The sequence below is a fragment of the Acomys minous genome (genome assembly GCF_964271855.1).
Source record: "Acomys minous genome assembly, chromosome: 1".
NCBI classification, from domain to species: domain Eukaryota; kingdom Metazoa; phylum Chordata; class Mammalia; order Rodentia; family Muridae; genus Acomys; species Acomys minous.
In genome coordinates, this window is record NC_140483.1 from 114,264,668 (window position 1) to 114,283,916 (window position 19,249).

Consider the following 19,249-nt stretch of genomic DNA (forward strand, 5'->3'; position numbering starts at 1 on the left):
AATAATAATAATAAAAAAATTTTTTTGAAACCATGTAAATGTTCCCAAAGTGTCAGTAGAAATTGAGTCATTGCCTCTCCATTGTGTATAAAGTAATTGAGAAACTCACCATAGTATGGGAAGCAGCTGGTCAGTTAGAACTTTCCAGTTTCCATAGCTGATAAGCAGTAGTGAGTGCCTCACACAGAAAAGATGTACTCCATACAATTACTAGAGAAATGTGATCTCTTACAAATGAATCAGCAGTTAGCAACTTTGTAGAGCCTTTCTCTAAAGCTAGGTAGTTTGTATTTTTTTAATGTGTACAGGTACAGGGTACACCTGAGAATGGAGAAGAGAAGAGGATATCAGATCCGGGAGAGCTGAAGTTAGAGGTGGTTGTGACAGGTCCCTTACAAGAGCCGTACAAGCTTTTTTAACTGGGCTCCCAATCACTGAGACATCTCTCGAGATCCAAAACCAAGTTTGTTTAACTTGTGCAATATGTTTTCTTTTTCATGCATGAATTCTTGGAATTGAACATTTTAATAAAATACTCTCCCCTTACAGAGGGCTGGTTTTCAGTTACCCCCGAGAAGATTGCTGAGCACATTGCAGGCCGTGTCAGCCAGTCCTTCAAATGTGACATTGTGGTAGACGCTTTCTGTGGAGTTGGAGGAAACACCATTCAGTTTGCCTTAACAGGGAAAAAAGGTAATTTAGTGCCAAGAATTGTTTTATTTCCAACTTATGCAGAAAATACTCTTTTATTCCGATTGTTGATGAGATTTAGTATATCATTGATAATTTTATGCCAAATATTTAAAGCAATAGCTTGCTCTGTTTATTATTCATCTTGCATACTGTGTTTAGCAGGTACTTCATATATACTTATTTAGTCAACAGTCATAACTTATGTCTTCTACTATCTTCATTTCACAAAGGAATTGAGACATAAAAAGATAAATAATTGCACAGGATTTTATGGATACACATACTAATCTCTAGAGCCAAGATTCTCGCAGATTTGCTAACTTTATATGATCTCCCAGTAACCTAAATAAAAGCAGTTTTCACATTTACCAGAATAATTTTTGTCTTCCACTAATTCTGTATTTTAAAAACCTCAGATTTTTTTTTAGATAAGCCACATATGTATATGTGAGTGTCCTGAAAATATTTTCCTCAAATATCTAATTCATCCCTTTTTAGCATTTTGTCATAAGACAGTGGTTAAAATATGTGTACCATGGTAAAGCAAGTCTGAAAATTTTTTCTAAATATCACAAAAAAAAAACATGTGAATCATAGATTAGTTTCTTATTTGGTAAGGTTTTTGCAGGGGTTTATGTAGCTCAGCACACATTTGGTAAAGGAAGATGTATAATGTGGGTCTTAAAGGAAGGTCAGTGCTGTGGTCTTGTTGTCAACTCCCTCTGTAGCAGTGGTTCCTCAGCCTGTGGGTTGTGACCCCCAAAGGGGGTCTTTACATTACATTACAAATGATAACAGTAGCAAAATTACAGTTATGTAGTAGCAACAAAATATTTTATAGTTCCAGTCACCACAACATGAAGAACTGTATTAAAGGATTGCAGCGTTAGGAAGGTTGAGAACCACTGCTCTAGAGCCTCATGATGTCATTTTATCACTTGCCCGTGAAGATTACTAAACCCTGAGAAGCAAAGGAAACAAGTAGCTAATACTGGGCCTTCCTAATGCTGTGATGACCTAGCAGCATGTGGGACTAGAAAGGTTGGCTCATTTTAAGGAAACTTGTTTTTTCTGTAAGCCAGCATTGAGCTTTGCCTGGAGGCAGGAACATTGTAAGTATTTCCTGCTCTAACTGTACATAGATTCCCCCCTCCCCCCCAAAGGCCATGCATGCGTTGCAAGATGATTGGGCGAGACAGTGTGGAAACCTGTTCCTTAGAGATGTTCTCTTGGTACAAATCTATATGAGGCTTTTTGATTTAAATAAATTCTAACTAAAATTTTGTGTGTGGCTGCAGGTCTATAAAGTTTTTTTTTTAAGTACTTTATTCAGAAAACCATCTTGATGTCAACTAACTTTTCTTTTTCTGGTTTAGTGATTGCCATTGATATCGACCCTGTTAAGATTGATCTTGCTCGGAATAATGCTGAAGTTTATGGAATAGCAGATAAGATAGAGTTTATCTGTGGAGATTTCCTGCTGTTGGCTCCGTGCTTAAAGGCTGATGTTGTGTTCCTAAGCCCACCTTGGGGGGGCCCAGATTATGCTACTGCCGAGACCTTCGACATTCGGACAATGATGTCTCCTGATGGATATCCTTTGGAAGTCCTAATAGTATATGTAAATGCTTGCAGAGAGGAAAGGTGTGTGTGTGTGTGTGTGTGTGTGTGTGTGTGTGTGTGTGTGTAGAGAGAGAGAGAAGTGTAGAGGAAAGGTATTAGCTAATCACATTTGATAAATTCCATTGTATTTTACACTGAAAAGAGGTCATGTAGTGCCAGAAAAATGGGTCACCTGATAAAGGCACTGCACAAACCTTGGAACCTGACCTTGAATCCCAGAACCCAAGTAAGGGTGCAAGAAGAGAATTGTCCTCTGCTATACCCAGGAGGTGCACATACACACACTCCTATAATAGTAATAACAAAACCTTTATGGGCATATAGTATAAAAATTACATGTTGTTTGATCAATACATGTATTATCTGTAGATACAGATGTATGTACATCTCTGCTGCTATTTGATTTTGCCAGTGTAATGCAAGAGATTAGCCCTAGCTCCTGAGGAATGGAGAAGAAATGCTATTTGCTAGAGTTTTATGAAGATGGCTTGACAGGATGGCTGCTAATTCGTGATACACAGCCAAGTGCCTGTGCTCTAGCTCCGCCCTACTAAACCTGCCTTGAGAATACATAGATGTACTTGCTATTTGAAATTAGCAGACACTGGAAGTTTCTTCAGAACCTCGGGTCTGGGTAGTGATCGTCAGTGTGCAGTGCCTTCTACTAAAGCAGCTACATCTTCTATTGGATGCAGTCGTTGCTAGATTTCAGATCTCATGTCTCATTCTTCAGATGTTAATATGTACACTTGATTAATGACAAATAATGAACATCTCTTTCTGCTCAGAAATGAACTTTTTATTCTTAACTGCTCTTCACCTTTGAAATTTTCAGGCTTTCCCAGAAGATCACTAATAATATTGTTTATTTTCTTCCGAGAAATGCTGATATTGACCAGGTAAGCCTTTGCTGAGGAAATTCTGTGCACCTCTGCTTAGCTGTTAGAAAGGAAGGACAGACAAGGATACAGGGTAATTTCCTTACCAGAGAACTGCTGAAGAAGTCCCGCTTAAGTCAGGGTGTGGTCCTACACGCCTTCAGTCCCAGCACTCAGGAGACGGGCATGCAGATCTCTAAGTTCTTGTCAATTTGGCTGAGTCAGTGAATGAGAGGCAGTGGAGCTGAGTTGAGTTTGTGGCAGTTCAGTTCATGGAATTCAGAAACAGTTTATACCACGAGAGTTTACAGAGACAATGTGAAGAAAGAACAAGCCAGACACAGGTGAAGACAGAACAAGCCAGAAAATGAGAAGGGGTGAGAAGATTAGAACAGACTGATAGAGTTGGTTTGAGGCCAAGCAGAGCAGTTCACTCAAGCTAAGAGAGAAGTGAGGCTGAATCAGTCAGCTTGGAAAGGAGTTTGAGCCAAAGCAGCTGAGTTGAACAAGCCAGCCAGAATTCAGGAAGAGCTACAAAGGGTGAGCTTATTTAGCACTAAGTCTCAGAGGCTGAAAGTGCTCAAGGCCTAGATTACATTATATAGAGCCTAGAAACTTCTAGGACTAGGCCTAGGTTAGCAGATGGAGGCCGTGAGCTTGAAAATACAATTACATCAGTAGAATAAAAGTTACTTTTACAAAGACCTACCTCTACTATATTTTAGAAAATAGTAGCCCCGCTAAAGAGATAAGACCTTACCAAGGTATACTGGTTCATAATGCCAGCACATGAGCAAAACCAGGAGGGTTGCTGTGAGTGGGAGGGGGAAAAATTGTTTTTAGACCACCAAGTAATTACAAAGTCCTCCAAAGTTGAAATTCTCTGGGTTATAAAAATAGTACATGAAAAAGCTGAGTGCTTAGACTGAGTTAGAGGGAAATTAAATTCTGTCTTGCCTTCTGTTGTTTATTTACAATTTACTTAGCCCAGCATTAAGCCTCCCAAAATAGTATGTGTGGATGTCATTTGGGTTGTTGAGTTTCTTATGTCATCTTCATGTTGAACCTGTTACGTGTTACTTATGTAACTGCGTTCTAGACTTAGATAGACATGATGCTCCAAACAATTTCCTAAGAGGCTGTATGATACTGGTCCTTAATAGTACATAGACAAACTCATTTGGGTATATTAGTAGCAATGGAAAAACCCTCCACCACTACCACTCCCATCGGGTTTTGCCATCTCTCAGGGATCCGCCTGCCTCTGCTTCCCAAGTGCTGAGATTAAAGGTATGTGTCCCCACTGCCTGGCTAGAAGCCACTTTCTAGTGTGAAAGTTTCAGTGATTGAATTCCTTTTAACACAAAGAAAAATTAACTTGCTTTTTACTTTTATTTTTACCTTCAAAATATGTCAGAATAAAACTTGTAGGAACTGGGGAGATGGTTCATTTGGTAAAGAAAAGTAGGAGAACAATTAAGAAAAGGAAAGCACCTAATTGCATGCAACATGTGTACACATTTCCATTTGTGTCTCACTTGTATGTGAGTACCCACATAGACTCCACCCACAAGCACACAGTATTAGGCTTGGTGGTTCCTTTGTGTTTTCTGCCTCTAGAGGGAGTAGTGACACTAGAAAATGGTAAAGGAAATTGGTTGGTAGGAAATGTAGATGACATAACTGCAGGGGGAAGTTTTTAACAGAAAGTATATCCATGTATAAGGTTTATAAAATGAAAAGAGATAGTGGTGCAAAGTATGAGGAGTTGATTATGAGCCTGGTGTTTGACGAGAGCTACATTTTTCCATAAACATATTAGCAGCAAGCACTTAATTTCCGTTTCAGAGAGGATATGCTACATTGTACTCACTACTAAGCTGATCACGCAAACAGAACCTGTCTTAGAAATTGCTCCATGTAGGAGATGGTGCCCATTGACTTGTAGCCAGTGAAATATTTTTCTGGGTGCCCTATTTCCTTGACCTCTCATTCCCCTTTTCTTTTGGAGTTTTTCTAGAACATGTAGCCCTTGCTACGCAAACTCTATTGAACCAGAACTAATTTGTTTAAAACATCTTTTTGTGAGGCTCTTTGGGGACAGATAACTATCTGAAATTGCTACTGAAATCCAGAGACTTGGGTTTGATTCAGAGACTACAGTTTGAAATGTGTCTTGCTGCTTGGTTCCTGTTTCTTGCTGTTTTCCTTCCTTTCTCTCCTTTAATAGTCTCGAGTTCTGGGCAGCACTAGCTTTGGAGTCACCATACATTGCAAACATGAAATCTTCTTTTAAAGAGTAAGCCAGTGTAGTAGAAAGGGATGCTTCTCAGCATCTTAGTCGTCTGACAGTGCTCACACAGAGTGTCAGACGGCACTGATATTGGAGATCCCGTGCATGGGCTCCCTCACATGAAGAGGCATGAGAATAAGGAGAGCAGGCCCCAGCCCGGGCGCTGGCTGCAGTCGTCCTTGTCCCTGTTTGCTTTCAAAACTACACAAAACACGGAAGCTTAGAACATTTCCACTTCTCAGTGCACATCAAGCACTTGGATCTCGTTTATGCTGGTACATACAGCGTGGTGACGTTGAGCAGCCTCCCTGGAATTACGTTAAAGTAAATGTGGGGGCTGTAGAGATGGCCTAGCAACTAGGCACTGGCTGCTCTTTAGGGGACCAGGGTTTAATTCCCAATACCCACAAGCTCACAACTGGCTGTAACTAGTCCCAGAGGATCCAGCACTCTCTTTTGGCTTCTGCAGGTGCTGCATAGACATTGAAGCAAAACACTCCTCCATATATATAAACCTGTAGCCCTCCACCAGGCAACTCTTGACCCTGCTCTAGTACAGCTCTACCCTCTGTGGCTTTTTAGATGCATATTCTGATACCTATTTTATTTCTAGTATCTAGATTCTCGTTGCCTTTAAAAAGTCCTATAGGTGGCTGTAAGTATACCTAAGTGGCAGATTATATTAGCATGCACAAGGCCCTCAGTTCAATGCTCAGCATCAAAAGTAAATTCTATTCCATATGTAGTGCAGAGGAGTGGGTAGGTACTGACTACTGAGCTATGTCTGTAGCCGCTATAGCTTATAAAGTTTGTTGTTGTTGTTGTTGTTGTTTATATGGGTCAGAATTATCCCATGTGTATGCAGGTGACACTTGGAGACCAGAAGAGGGCATCAGATCCCTTAAAACTGAGGTTACATATGTTAGCCCCCCAGCATGGGTGCTGGAAACCAAACTCAAGATCAGCAAGTGCTCTTAACCTCTGAGCCATTTCTTTAGCCCTGAAAACATTTCTAAAATTTGCTGTCTAAAATCTAGTAGTATGTATTTGAATAACTAGAAATATTAACAAATAAGAGAGCCTCGTAAATGATGCTGTTATTTGAAAAATACTCTGACTATAACTACCTTTGGTTCATTGGGGTTTTTTGTTTGGTTGGTTGGGGTTTTTTGTTTTCATTTTTGTTTTGTTTTTGGTTTTTTGAGACAGGGTGTCTCTGTGTAGCCTTGGCTGTCCTAGACTCACTTTATAGACCAGGCTTGCCTTGAACTCACACTGATCCCCTGCCTCCTGAGTGCTAGGATTAAAGGCGTGCATCACCACGCCCAGCCTCATTGGCATTTTTGAAGTAGAAAATTAGAGCCTTAATTTTTTCTAAATTTGTGAAAGGTCATATCAAAATATTCTAACTTAAACTAACAATAGAAATGTGTTTTAAAACCGTATCCGTGTGGTGGATGCCATGAAGTAATTCAGGCAGGTGCCCTTACTCTAGGCTCAGAGACCAGAAGCATGAAAGAGGGTTAGAGGCGGCACCGGGGGTCTGCATGTGTGGAGGACCGCAGGCTTGAGACTGTTGAGCGTGAGAGTGACAAGCCCTACGAGTTAGGGTACATAGGCGTTCACTCGTCCTTCTAACATAGTTGTAGACGCATACACTATGTCAGTTTGGTGCATAGTTCCCCAAGGGTTCATAAGAGTCTAATGCACATTGGATTATTCCAACCGTGAAGAATATGCACGTGAGGTTATCAGCCTAATTTCCTGAAGAAGTTTGCTGATGTACCTAGCCATTCTGCCACAGGGTGGGAGACCCAGCACCCTAGCAACTTGGTGCCTCCCATGAATAGAGTATTTACTGTTGAGAAAAACAAGATTCATAAGATACTGCAGTAGTTGGTCACCATGAGATTGGGGGTGACAGAAACTCAAGTGACAAAATGAGCCAAAAGAATTATAAAAGAATTTCTAAGGGTTTGTAGAATATCTCAGCAGATAAAGGTACTTACCACTAAGCCTGATAATCTGAACTTGATATCCTGAGTTCACATGGTAGAAGAAGAACAGAGACCTTCACAAGTTGTCCTCTGACTGCCACATGTATACCATGGATCATGCACCCACACACAAGTAATAATTGATGTACTTTAAATTTAAAAATCTGCTAAATCAGGTCTAGTCTATTTCTGTTTGGTTTGAAAAACAAAACAAAACAAATAATAGAGTGCTAAGAATTGGAAGCAAGTGGAGAGCGCTGTTCTGGGCTTTAACTGTCAGTTTGCTCCTGTACTTCTGCTGCTGGCACCCAGCTGTCTAGAGGGATGCTGTTCTCGCACAGGTAGATAATTAAGGCCACATGGTAGTCTTTAGTAGCCCTCTTGTCTCTAGAGAATTTGCTGCTAGACAATTGGAGCAGGTTTGTGCATCCTTGCACTACATATGTGACCTTTCTCCAGAAAGACACTAAAGCTGAAGGACCTTAAAAAAAAAATCAGAACTCCTGATCCTTTGGTCTGTGTACCCTGTTGAACTCAAGAACAGCCTTTGTGTGTCGAGGATCAGATTATGATAGTTAATAAGGGACAAAGCTGTGGAGCTGGTTATCAGTCACTTAGACCAGCAGAGATGACATTCTGTTGCCTGCAAGAATGTTATACCTGTCAGTTGATGGTAGGGGCTCTTTAAAATTATATTGATTTTTATCAGCTTGGTGGCATTAAGAAGCTCTTTGCAACGCCATTAGCAAAGATTTAAGTGTAGAAATCTCATTCCTCTTTACTCTGCAGGAAAATGGAGCTGACTTTATGTTTCAATGTTGCCTAATTATCTAGCTGCCTAAGTCTCTTCTTTTTTGCTTCTGTCTGCTTCTGCTCTGATGCAGTTATTATTTGGATGTAACAAAGCGACAGTCAAGACTAGTGAGCAAGGCCCTGGGGCTGCCCCTTTTCTGCCTGTGGATTCTGACCTGAAAATGAAGGTGTTTGTCATGGTCACCTGTATCACTAATTCTTTCATAATGCTGGACATCAAACCCAAGCCTCAAGCACAAATTTTTACAGTAGTTCATTTATGAAAGTTAATATTTGACTTTCAAATCTTGTCTAACATCATTTATCTCCAGGCATCTTCATTTTTTTCTCACCTCCCCTTTCCTAGTATGGCCTCAGTAACATTTTAGTGACGAAAACCCAGTCCTTAGTTCTAATTCTAGTCCAAATTACCTGTTAATGTTTTTGAGTGTACATGACAGAGACAGACAGTATACACATATGTGAGGTCGCTGTGGAGGTCAGAAGAGGGCATCAGGGCCTTTGGAGCTGGCGTCACGGGTAGCTATGAGCTGCCCAGTCTGTGCTGGAAGTGGAACTAATGTCCACCTCCCCTCTCTACTGCCCTGACACTGCCTTTTGGTAAGGCTGACATTTAGATAATGTGCCAAAAGCCTAGAGTGTAGATTTGAATTCATTTGCTACCCTTCAGTTCTCCTGTCTTTCCCATCTTGCTAGTCTTTACTGTATAGTCTCCTTCAGTTCATTAAACCTTAAAAACTAAGTAACATTTTGTCAGTTGAACCTGATATTGAAAAAATAACGGCAGCTCAATCTTGACAGCATTAGTTTGCTTAAAGCATTGTATTTATTTACTTGAGTATGAATTTAGGCCATGACTCGTTTTACTTTTAAAGTGTATGTTGTTGTAAGAGCAAGAAGTCCTAAGGTTGAAGGTGGATTTCATCATAGTACTTGAGAGTAGCATGTTCTCTTAGATTTTCTTTTGTCAGTCCAGGGTAGGTTAGTTTTCTCATTCTGTGCCTGCATGTAGACTCAGTATAAGAACAGAGCTGGAAAGCTGGGCGGCGGTGGTGCACACCTTTAATCCCAGCACTTGGGAGGCAGAGGCAGGTGGATTGCTGTGAGTTCTAGGACAGCCAAGGCTACACAGAGAAACCTTGTCTCGAAACAAACAAACAAAAAGAACACTGCTGGGTTGTCAGCATTTCTGAAGGCAGATACTGTGTTTGGCTCTGTCATCTGCTGCACTCTACTCCCTGTAACAAAAACTGGTGGCACGCGATTCATAATTGTTGAGTGATTAGCAAACTCTTGCTGCTGGTCTCCAAATCCTCTCATCTCTGCTTGCCCACTGGTCCCTCATGCAAGGGCCCTGAAAAGTTCGAGATTACTATTTATGCTTTACATGAGAAATAACAATTATTTTAGAGCCTTTAATTTTGGAGGGAGTGTTGAGAATGTTGTTACTACCTTAATTGAACAACTTTTTTAAATTGTGTGTGTGCGCACGTGCGCGCACTTTGCATGTGAGGTCCTGGAGCTGTTTCCGTGCTGCTATACATGCTGCGCTACCACACCCTGTCTTTGGTCGATTCCAGGTAGAGCCCAGATACTCAAACATGAACAGCAAGTGCTTTGCCCCACAGAGCCTCTGCCTTCCTCTTACTGAAGGTGTAAATTGTGGGGAGGGGCTGTTTTGAAAGTCGTGTTTATGCTAAGTGTGGAGTGTGGTGGTCGGCAGAGGCAGGATATCAGTTTGAGGACAGCCGAGGAGGCCTGCCAGAGCTATTTAGTGAGACCATGACTCCAGGAAAAAGAAAATGCTCATGTGCGTGACTTCTGTGTTTTTCCTGGCAGGTGGCGTCATTGGCTGGGCCTGGAGGGCAAGTGGAAATAGAACAGAACTTTCTTAACAACAAATTAAAGACAATCACTGCATATTTTGGTGACCTGATCAGAAGACCAGCCTCTGAGGCAGAAGTGTGATGCTGTAAAACACATATGGATCATGTGGAGTAAGAATGGCATTCAAGTGAGACACTGGGAAGGTCTTCCTAGATACTATGTGCACATGTGGTGTGGAAACCTCTGAGGGTTTTAAAGAATGCTAATCAAGTGATTTGAGATCTTAGGGTAATGTTAACTGAGCTGTGTTCTGTATTTTAAAACAATAAGCATCGGGGCAAGGTGGTGTCACTTGGGAAGTGAAGGCAGAAAGATCATGAATTCAAGGTCAGTCTGTGGTTCATAACAATTCAAGGCCAGCCTGAGTTACATGAGACCTTGCCCCCCTGGAAAAAAATCAAGTCTAGCCATGTCCCTGTGCTTAAATTAAGTGCATATGTATATGTGTATGTTTTTATTGCATCTTTGTGTGCAAATAATTATTGCTTTGTTTTAAACTGCAAAGAAAAAGCAGTTCTGCCTACACATTTAACCTTTATTGAAATAATATTACCAATTTAATGCTAAAACAGGAAAAGTAAAACTCCTGCCGCCTTACCTACCTTTTATTCAACTATCTAAAGATAATCACAGTTAACAGTGTTTTGTTTTTTACGTTTTTATTAATTTTTATTTTGTCTGTGTGTGTAGAGGTCAGAGAACAACTTACAGGAGTCTGCTCTCTGCTTCCACCATGTGGGCTGGGGATCAAATGTAGGTCACTAGGCTTAATAACAAGAGCCTTTACCTACTGAGCCGCCCCACTGGTCCCCTGTTGATAATTCTGAAGAAAAGACTGCAGTACACCAGTGTGTGCTGATACAGTTTCCTTTGATGCGCTCACTGTTCATTCAGTGCCTTCCCTTTTGGATACTTAATGTATATTTTACTAAATAGATGATTTAGAGAGAGTGCGTGTGTGTGTGTGTGTGTGTGTGTGTGTGTGTGTGTGTGTGTGTGTGTGTGTGTGTGTGTGTGTACGTACATGTGCACCCGTGTGTGCACAGGGGCCCACAGAGACCAGGGGAGAGTATAAAATCCCTTGGAGCTGGAGTTACAAGTGGTTGTGAGTTGCCCAGTATGGGTGCTGGGAAGTGCACTTGGGTCTTCTGGAAGTGGAAGTTCTTGTTCCAGCCCAAGATGTTTTGGTTTTTTGTTTTTGTTTTTGTTTTTGTTTTTAATCAATGTTTTTACTTTCTGCTTTGATATGGTTTTGTTTTGTTTTGTTTTGGGGGTTTTGGTTTTTTGGATGTTTTTGTTTTTGTTTTTTGTTTTCAGACAATAAACCCAGACTGGACTCAAACTTTCTGTGTAGCTGAGAATGATGTTGAGCCCCTAACCCTCTTGCCTCCACCTGCCGCATCTGGCTCATCAGTGTCTCTTGAAGGCCATTCCATTTCAGTACATACATGTCATACATGTAAATCTACCTCATGTTTTAAATGGCTGTCTTGTAATACTTTATCTGTATGTATAAACTAGTTCTTTACTGAGAGGCATGCAAGCTGTTTTTATGGTTATATGATTACCAACTGTTAAGTATTAGTAAATATATTAGTCTTTCCTTATTTGCTGTTGAACAATAAAGTTGAACTTGTTTTTTTAGGCTTATTTGTCTCAAATCTTATTTTCTTTCCTTGCTTTAGCTAGACTTTCTTTTTAAAGGTTTAAGTGTCTATGCGTGCATGACTTTCTGAGTGTGTCGCCTGTGCAGATGCTCTCAGGAGCCAGAAGAGGATGTCATATCTCCTGGAATAGGTGCTACAAGTGATAATAACCCTAACACACTGAGCTGGAAGGCTACAGTAGACAGCTTCTAGAGCCAACTACCACAGTGCTGTTGAGGTTAAACTGCAAAGCCCTGGCGCAAGGCTTCGCATCACAGCTGCATCCACCAGCAGGGCAATGAACACTTAGCAGACTTTGAAAGTATGAGAACAGTTCTACCTGTGCAGCTCTCAGTGATAAGTGCTGGCTTCCCTCACCCCCAATGTCTATGAGAATCAATTCCCAGCCCGGAGCATCCCACTCCCCAAGAAGGTCTGAGCTGGGGAGTCTTAAAAGGGTTTGAGAACCTCTCCAGACCAAACTGCAAAGCTCTGTGTGGCCAGCAGAGGCTGCTGGTATGTAAAGAGAAGGTACAGAACTGAAGCCTGCTCTGCAAGCACCAAACCACCTAGCAAAAACAACCTTAGCTATGCCATGAATCAGTTCAACTGACCTCTCACCCAACCTGTTCATAAACCTGACAGGCTCCAGTTTTCAAAGACCAAAGAAAGAAGCCACTCCAACATTTAGTATTTTCCCCTTGTATTTCTCTAGTTCTTGTGTTTTCTTAATATTATACTTTCAGAAGTATTTTTCCTTTATTGGGTTGTTAGGGTTTTTTGTTTTGTTTTATGTGAATGAGCATTTTGCTTACATGTTATGTATAAGCCGTAATGAGTGCCTGGTGCCTATTGAGGCTAAAAGAGGGCATCAGATCCCCTAGAACTGGGGTTATAGACACTTATGAGACACATGTGGATGCTGGGAATCAAAGCCACATCCTCTGCAAGAGTAATCAGTGCTGAGAACCACAGAGCCACCTCTCCAGTGCCATCTTTTTGTGTTAGTCTTTTTAAAACAATTGCTTTCCTTTTTTACTCTTTTTTGCCATTTATCTAGTTTCTTTATACATGTTCATTGTTGGGTAATCTTTTTATTTTTACTATCTTTATTTTCAGAACTTTTATTTTTGCCTTTGTCTCCTCAGTAGCATTCTTCATTCATTCACTATTTACTCTTGTTTCTCTACTTTCCTCTGGTCCTATCCCTTTATCTCATTCATTTACTATTTGTAATTTTAAACTGATTTTTATAATATTCTTAATTTCATAATACACATTTTTAGTCATTGGTTATATGTTGGCTTTACTTGATTTTAAATGTATTTCTGTATTGTGTGAGGTTTGATACTGCTACTATTAATATTCTCAATGAATGGTAGATTAAGCCCTCAAGAGCAAGCTATTACTAAAAAAGCCTCAGATAAAACCAGAAATTATATCTAAACTAGTAGGTTCATAAATCACAACTTAAAAACACAGGCTGCTGAAGTCACTCAGCAGATAAACTCTCCTCTGGTATCTGTGTTTCTATGATAAAGCACTAACCAAAACCAGCTTGGGGAGGAGGCCTTTATTTCATCTTACAGCTCCCAGGTCACAATCTGTCACCGGGGGAGACAAGGCAGGCACTGAAGCAGGGGCATGGTCCTGACTCAGGAAGCTGCCTTTCTCACAGCCCAGGTCCGCCTGCCAAGGGACAGCCCCGCCCACAGCCCAGGCCATCCAGAACATTCCTTCACAGACCAATCTGATAGCAGTTCCTCAGCTGAATTGTCCTCTTCCCAGATAAGTCCAGTCGACAACAAAAGCTAACTGTGACATCACACAAGCTGGATGTCCTGAGTTCAATCCCCAGGACCCACAGTGGAAGGAAATAAACCAGTCTGCCAAGCTGTTCTCTGTCCAAACACCCACCATATCATGCATACACACACACACACACACATACACACACACAAATTAGCGTAATTAGCATTTAAAAAAAAAGTAATCTGGCCAGGTGGTGGCGGTGGCAGGCGAATCACTGTGAGTTCGAGGCCAGCTTGGTCTACAAAAGTGAGTCCCGGACAGTCAAGGCTACGCAGAGAAATCCTGTCTCAAAAAACCAAAAAAAAAAAAAAAAAAAAAAAAAAAAGTAATCATGAAAAGGCAAATCATTACCCACCATTTCAGCAAAAGATTGTAACTCTTGAGCTATGGAGTTTAAAAAACAAACAAACAAGAATAAAACACCGGATAATGATCTCAGAAGTTTACTAGCAAAAATGGTCAGTGACCTAAAGATATTACAAACAAGAAGATGATTAGGGAACCGAGTCCAGTACCAGTAACCAGTGAGAAAATCTGCAAGTGAAAAGGGCGGGGTGGGGGAGTAGAGGGGGAGGTGGCAGTGCTGGGCAATGTGAATGAACTCAGCTACTTGGGAGACATTTAACAAGAAATTTGAATTGTCTGGGACAAAAATGTTGGAAATTAGAATCTCAGTCTGGTAAATACAATGGGAGGCTCCAACAGATATCAAGCAGATTAGAGATCACCAGATGCATTAAGGTCTCTCCCGATGGGGCTTCTCCTGTAGCCACACAGCACTGGGAATGCCTCACATAATGACTTGTGTTTTACTTGACTCAGACTGTTTATTAGGTCTATCAGGAGGAACTACAAAACAGCTTAAAAGAAAAAATTTTTTTAAAAAAGGTTAGCGGATGGAGGACAAGTTCAAGGAAATACTGCAATTTAACATCAAAAAATAAGTAAATAAAATGAGTCTAGCTATAACTTAGAAAACCTCAAGATAGGATCAAAATACCAAAGCTGTAGGTAGAAAAAGGAGCTGAGATGAAAACAAGGCAAAGGATCTAGGGAGGTGGCTGCTTCGTGTGCATGAGAGCCTAAGCCCAGATCCCTAGCACTCATCTTAAAGCCAGGCATACCCACTGATGCCTAGAACCCCAGATGCGGGCACCCGGGGGTAGAGGCAGAGACTGTTGATCCTGACTTCAGAGACCCTACTTTTTTATTATTATTATTAATTTATTCTTGTTACGTCTCAATGGTTATCCCATCCCTTGTATCCTCCCATTCTTCCCTCCCTCCCATTTTCCCCTTATTCCCCTCCCCTATGACTGTTCCTGAGGGGGATTACCTCTCCCTGTATATGCTCATAGGGTATCAAGCAAAGACCCTACTTAAGGCAATAAAGAGGACACCAGCTGCCCTCCTGGCCTCCATGTGTGCACCCCTGCACAGAGGTGCATATGTGCACTTGGACGCTCATGCACACATGCAGCCACACAAACACTGAAAAACTTAAGGCACAGAATCCCATCAATGAATTAATGGGGGGGGGGGTGGAAGTTTCCCCTATCTGAAAAGAATGGAGAAGAGGCCCTTAGAACCCCAAACAACATGATCAGAAAGAACCTCTCCATGGCATAGACGGCAAAACCACAAAGTAAGAGTCTGGAGAGATGGCTCCCAGTTAAGAAAGCACAGGCTATTCTCGCAGAGGACCTGAGCTTAGTTTCCAGCAGCCAGCACCAAGCGGTTCACATCCTCATAATTCTGTAACAACCGCATAATCCCAGGAGATTTGATACGCTCTTCTGGCCTATCCTCAAGGACCCACATACATAAACATAATTTTTTTAATTATTTTATTTTATTTTAGTATTTTCTAAAAATACAAAGTAAAATGGCCTGTTGTGGTGATGCACCTTTAATCCATGGTAGGCAGAGGCAGATGGGTCTCCTGAGATCAAGGCCAGCCTGCTCTACAAACTTGAGTTTCAGGAGAGCCAGGGCTACACAGAGAAACCCTGTGGGGATATATATGGAAACGAAAGTAGAAAGCTATGAGCAGAAAAGAGACCTAAAGCAAGGGGGAGGGGAGAACTAACAAGGGCATATTTGTGGAGAGGGGGAACAGAGGGAGGTGGGGGAGTGAATAACAAATACAGTGACATCTATGTGGTAGATAATGATCTTAATAAGAGGTCACAATGAAACCCAGACTTCTGTTGCTAGTTCCTAATGATAATTTTAAAAGATGCTCCTTAATTGTAATTGCACTCAGAGGAGGAAGAATATATGTTGCTTAATTATTCGCCTAAAAATGATGTTCCAGTCTGGAAAGAAGCCTCAGTGGGTAAGAGGGCTTGCTGTTCTTGAAGAAGACGCCTTGCTGTTCTTGAAGAGGACGCCTGTGGTGACCCAACAGTCTGTATCTCTAGTTCCACGGTTTCAGTGCTCTCTTCCGTACTCCGGGGCACACACGTGGTGCACATATGTACATGCGTGCAGGACGCTCACACAATAAAAATGTTTTAAAGAATCTTTAAATGGTATGTTAATTTTTAAAAAGGGTGCATCCAGGTCTATTAAGTAGGTATGAGTCGGTGCATCCCTGTGGTCTTTGGAAGGTTTTCATTCTGGCTGGCATAGACCTGGGGGAAGTAAAAACAAGTGGCCCTGGAAGGCCAGGGCCATGGCTACTTGGTTGCACAATGCACACTCAGTAGTAGTGTGCTTAACTTCATTGCAGCCCTGGATTGCACCCTCAGTGCAAACCAACAAAGACATGAAGGGCTTTTCCCCAGCAAAGCAACACTGTTGAGGCTTGCAACTATGCTCAGTTGCCTTGGAATACAAGAGGTTGAACTGCTCATTAAGGATCAAATTATTTTTTTAATTTAATTTAGAACATCAAATCTGTCAATAGTCTCCATGCTTCTTACATAGCATTTTGTGAATAATTCCTTCTTTGGTCACTAATAATTCTACACAGAATCCGTCATACTAGACAGGGTGACATGGGGTAAAAGCAGCTTGCCAAAGTCACCAGTTATTGTTAGCTTTTTGTCATGCCCTCTCATGCATGTGTGACTTTTTACAGTGTATGTTCTTACTTGTCTTCCTGGACACATGCATGAATGTGTGTAGAACAGGAGGCCTACCCAAAGCTGAAGTATTCCTGTACACAGACCACACGGGGGGGGGGGGGGGGGGACTCATTTATACACTTCTACCCATCATTAGTGCTTGGCAAGAGTTTAGAAGTACCCTATTCTAGTGTGTGATGCTTGTTCAAATAAAATTTTAACATGAAACTAAATATGTAAAAAAAAAAAGTGGATAAAAAGCAGAACACTGAGCACTAAGAGCCACTGATAAAGACCTTTGCTGCTGCCAACACTCCTGGGTGCTGGGATCACCACCTGGGCTGCTATATCATTTATATTAAGGGAACTAATCTTTCTTGAATAATTTGAAACCTGTTAAGTGTCTTTGTGTTTGTGTGTGTGTGTGTGTGTGTGTGTGTGTGTGTGTGTGTGACAGAGAGAGAGAGAGAGAGAGAGAGAGAGAGAGAGAGAGAGAGAGAGAGAGAGAGAATGTGTGTGAACAATCATCTACTGATTTTTTTTTAATGATGGTAATGGCTCTCAATTGTTTCAGATTGCTTTTCAAAATAGGTTTTGGCATCCATAACCATCTGTCAATTTGCATACCCATTAATTTCTATTCTTTTTCTATTTGCATTAATCAAACTGTTGTGAATCTTGTAATAATGACCCTCATTTTTTGCTTTCTACTGTCTAAAAAGTTGCTGCTGGTGGTTTGGAGGAAGTTTTTATTCAGTGTATAAAATTCTAAATCACTTAAATTTTTTAAATTACATAATGTGCATAAATCCTATTATATCAAAATGTATAGTTTTAATTCACAACTATACTTTATGTGATAAATAACTTTGCCTTAATCAGTTTGTACTACTTTAGTTTGGCTCAGTTTGTTTGCTTTGCCTTGTTTCAGTAGCCAACTTAGACTGTTCTTGTAGAATGCTTTGACAGCCTTTCTCTTTCTTTTAGTTTTATATTTTATGTGTATGAATATTTTTGCCCATATGCATGAATGTACATGACACTCATGCCTGGTGCCTATTCAAAAGAAAATGTCAAATCCCCTGGGACTGGAGTTGCAGGTGGCTGTCGGCTGCCATGTAGGTGTTAGGAATGGAACCTGGATCCTCTGTAAGAGCAAGTAAGAACTGAAAGAACTAAGCTACTGAGGCAACTCTCCAGCACCCCCACCCTGCCTTTCATTTTTCTAACTGTGTCCTAAATAACACTGGCTCTTTCTGTTCACTGAGTTCATGGTGCAGTTCAAGGACCAATGGGTCTTGTACCTCCTAGAGCAAGATATTTAACTACAGCACGCCATGCCCTGTTTGTATAAATAAGTTATAATTCCCTCAAATATATCCCGAAATCACATTTTGACTTAGACCTATAAAGTTGAGTATATGATGATGATATTTCCTTTAATTCTTCATTTCAACACTTCACTTTAGAATGATTTCTGACATAAAAAGTGGGGAGATCGCATAAGAATATTTTTATATATTTTATTCATCTTTCTAAATGTTAGTATCTTAGGTAAAACTACTCAAAACTATGCCTAAAGTCATCAACTACCATCAGAATATTGTCGTGTCCGTGTTGGCTTTACTTGGTGGGAGGAGGAGGGTGGTGGGGTCCCACGAAGCACATGCTGTCCCTGTGGGCTGTACTCCAACTGCTACTGAGTATTCTAAACCAGATGATTCTTAATGTTGATGTTCATTTGTAACAGATCTTCAAATACCGTCACAAAAGGAAAACTCACTAGCAGTTTAGTAAATGTGTGTATGTCTCACTTTGGCTGGGAAGCAGCAGATTTTGCGGAGGATGATGAAGTTGAATCGTTTCCAGTCCAGGAACTAGGAGGTGTGACATGGTGTCCCTCTGTGCCCTGGGAGAAAAAAGTTCTTAGACAGAGTAGGAATTTTCAAGGTCAACAAATTGGTATGACATTTGAAGACAGAAATGAGACTTCATTGCATATGGAAACAAAAGAAAGGCAATGTATTGAGGTAACAGGTCATCAGGCACTAGAGTTTGCCTGAACAGGCTTCTGGGCCAACAGTCTCATTATATACACCCATGTGCAGCCCACAGACCATGGTCTTAATAGAATAAAGCCTAGGGTTGTGAAGTAATCCTTACACTGCGTCAATGTAGTTATGTCATAGTGAAAACATGTCACTTGTGCCATATGTTTGTTAATTAATACATTAAATATAAATAGCCAAAGGTCTGTTCACTATATAATTTCAAAGCAATGATATGTGAAATGGTATTGCAAGAATCTTACAGAAGAAATGTCTGAATGCATGTTAATGGCAAATCCCAGCTAGAGCTGTGCTTCTTGTTGAATGAACATCCTTGCTTACAGTCTGCCTAAATTCTATCCATGAGCCTCTTAGAGTCCCGCAGAGTGTATGGAGCCCCTCCTCCAGACAGGCTTTGTAACACTAAATACAGCCAGATCTGAAACATGGAGGTGTATAAGGTCCCTGTTCCTAGTGAAAATTAAGGA

At 40.9% G+C, this 19,249-nt stretch overlaps 1 protein-coding gene across 1 annotated transcript in view; it reads left to right on the forward strand.

The window, feature by feature from the left end:
• The window catches only part of TGS1 (trimethylguanosine synthase 1), a 37,250-nt gene extending 25,416 nt beyond the window's left edge, over positions 1 to 11,834 (forward strand). The window contains exons 10-13 of the mRNA XM_084788948.1: positions 550 to 693; positions 2,070 to 2,286; positions 3,137 to 3,215; positions 10,137 to 11,834. Coding sequence (XP_084645074.1) covers positions 550 to 693; positions 2,070 to 2,286; positions 3,137 to 3,215; positions 10,137 to 10,265 — 569 coding nt within the window. The 3' untranslated portion in view covers positions 10,266 to 11,834. The remainder of the gene's footprint in view (positions 1 to 549; positions 694 to 2,069; positions 2,287 to 3,136; positions 3,216 to 10,136) is intronic.
• Positions 11,835 to 19,249: the final 7,415 nt, after the last annotated feature.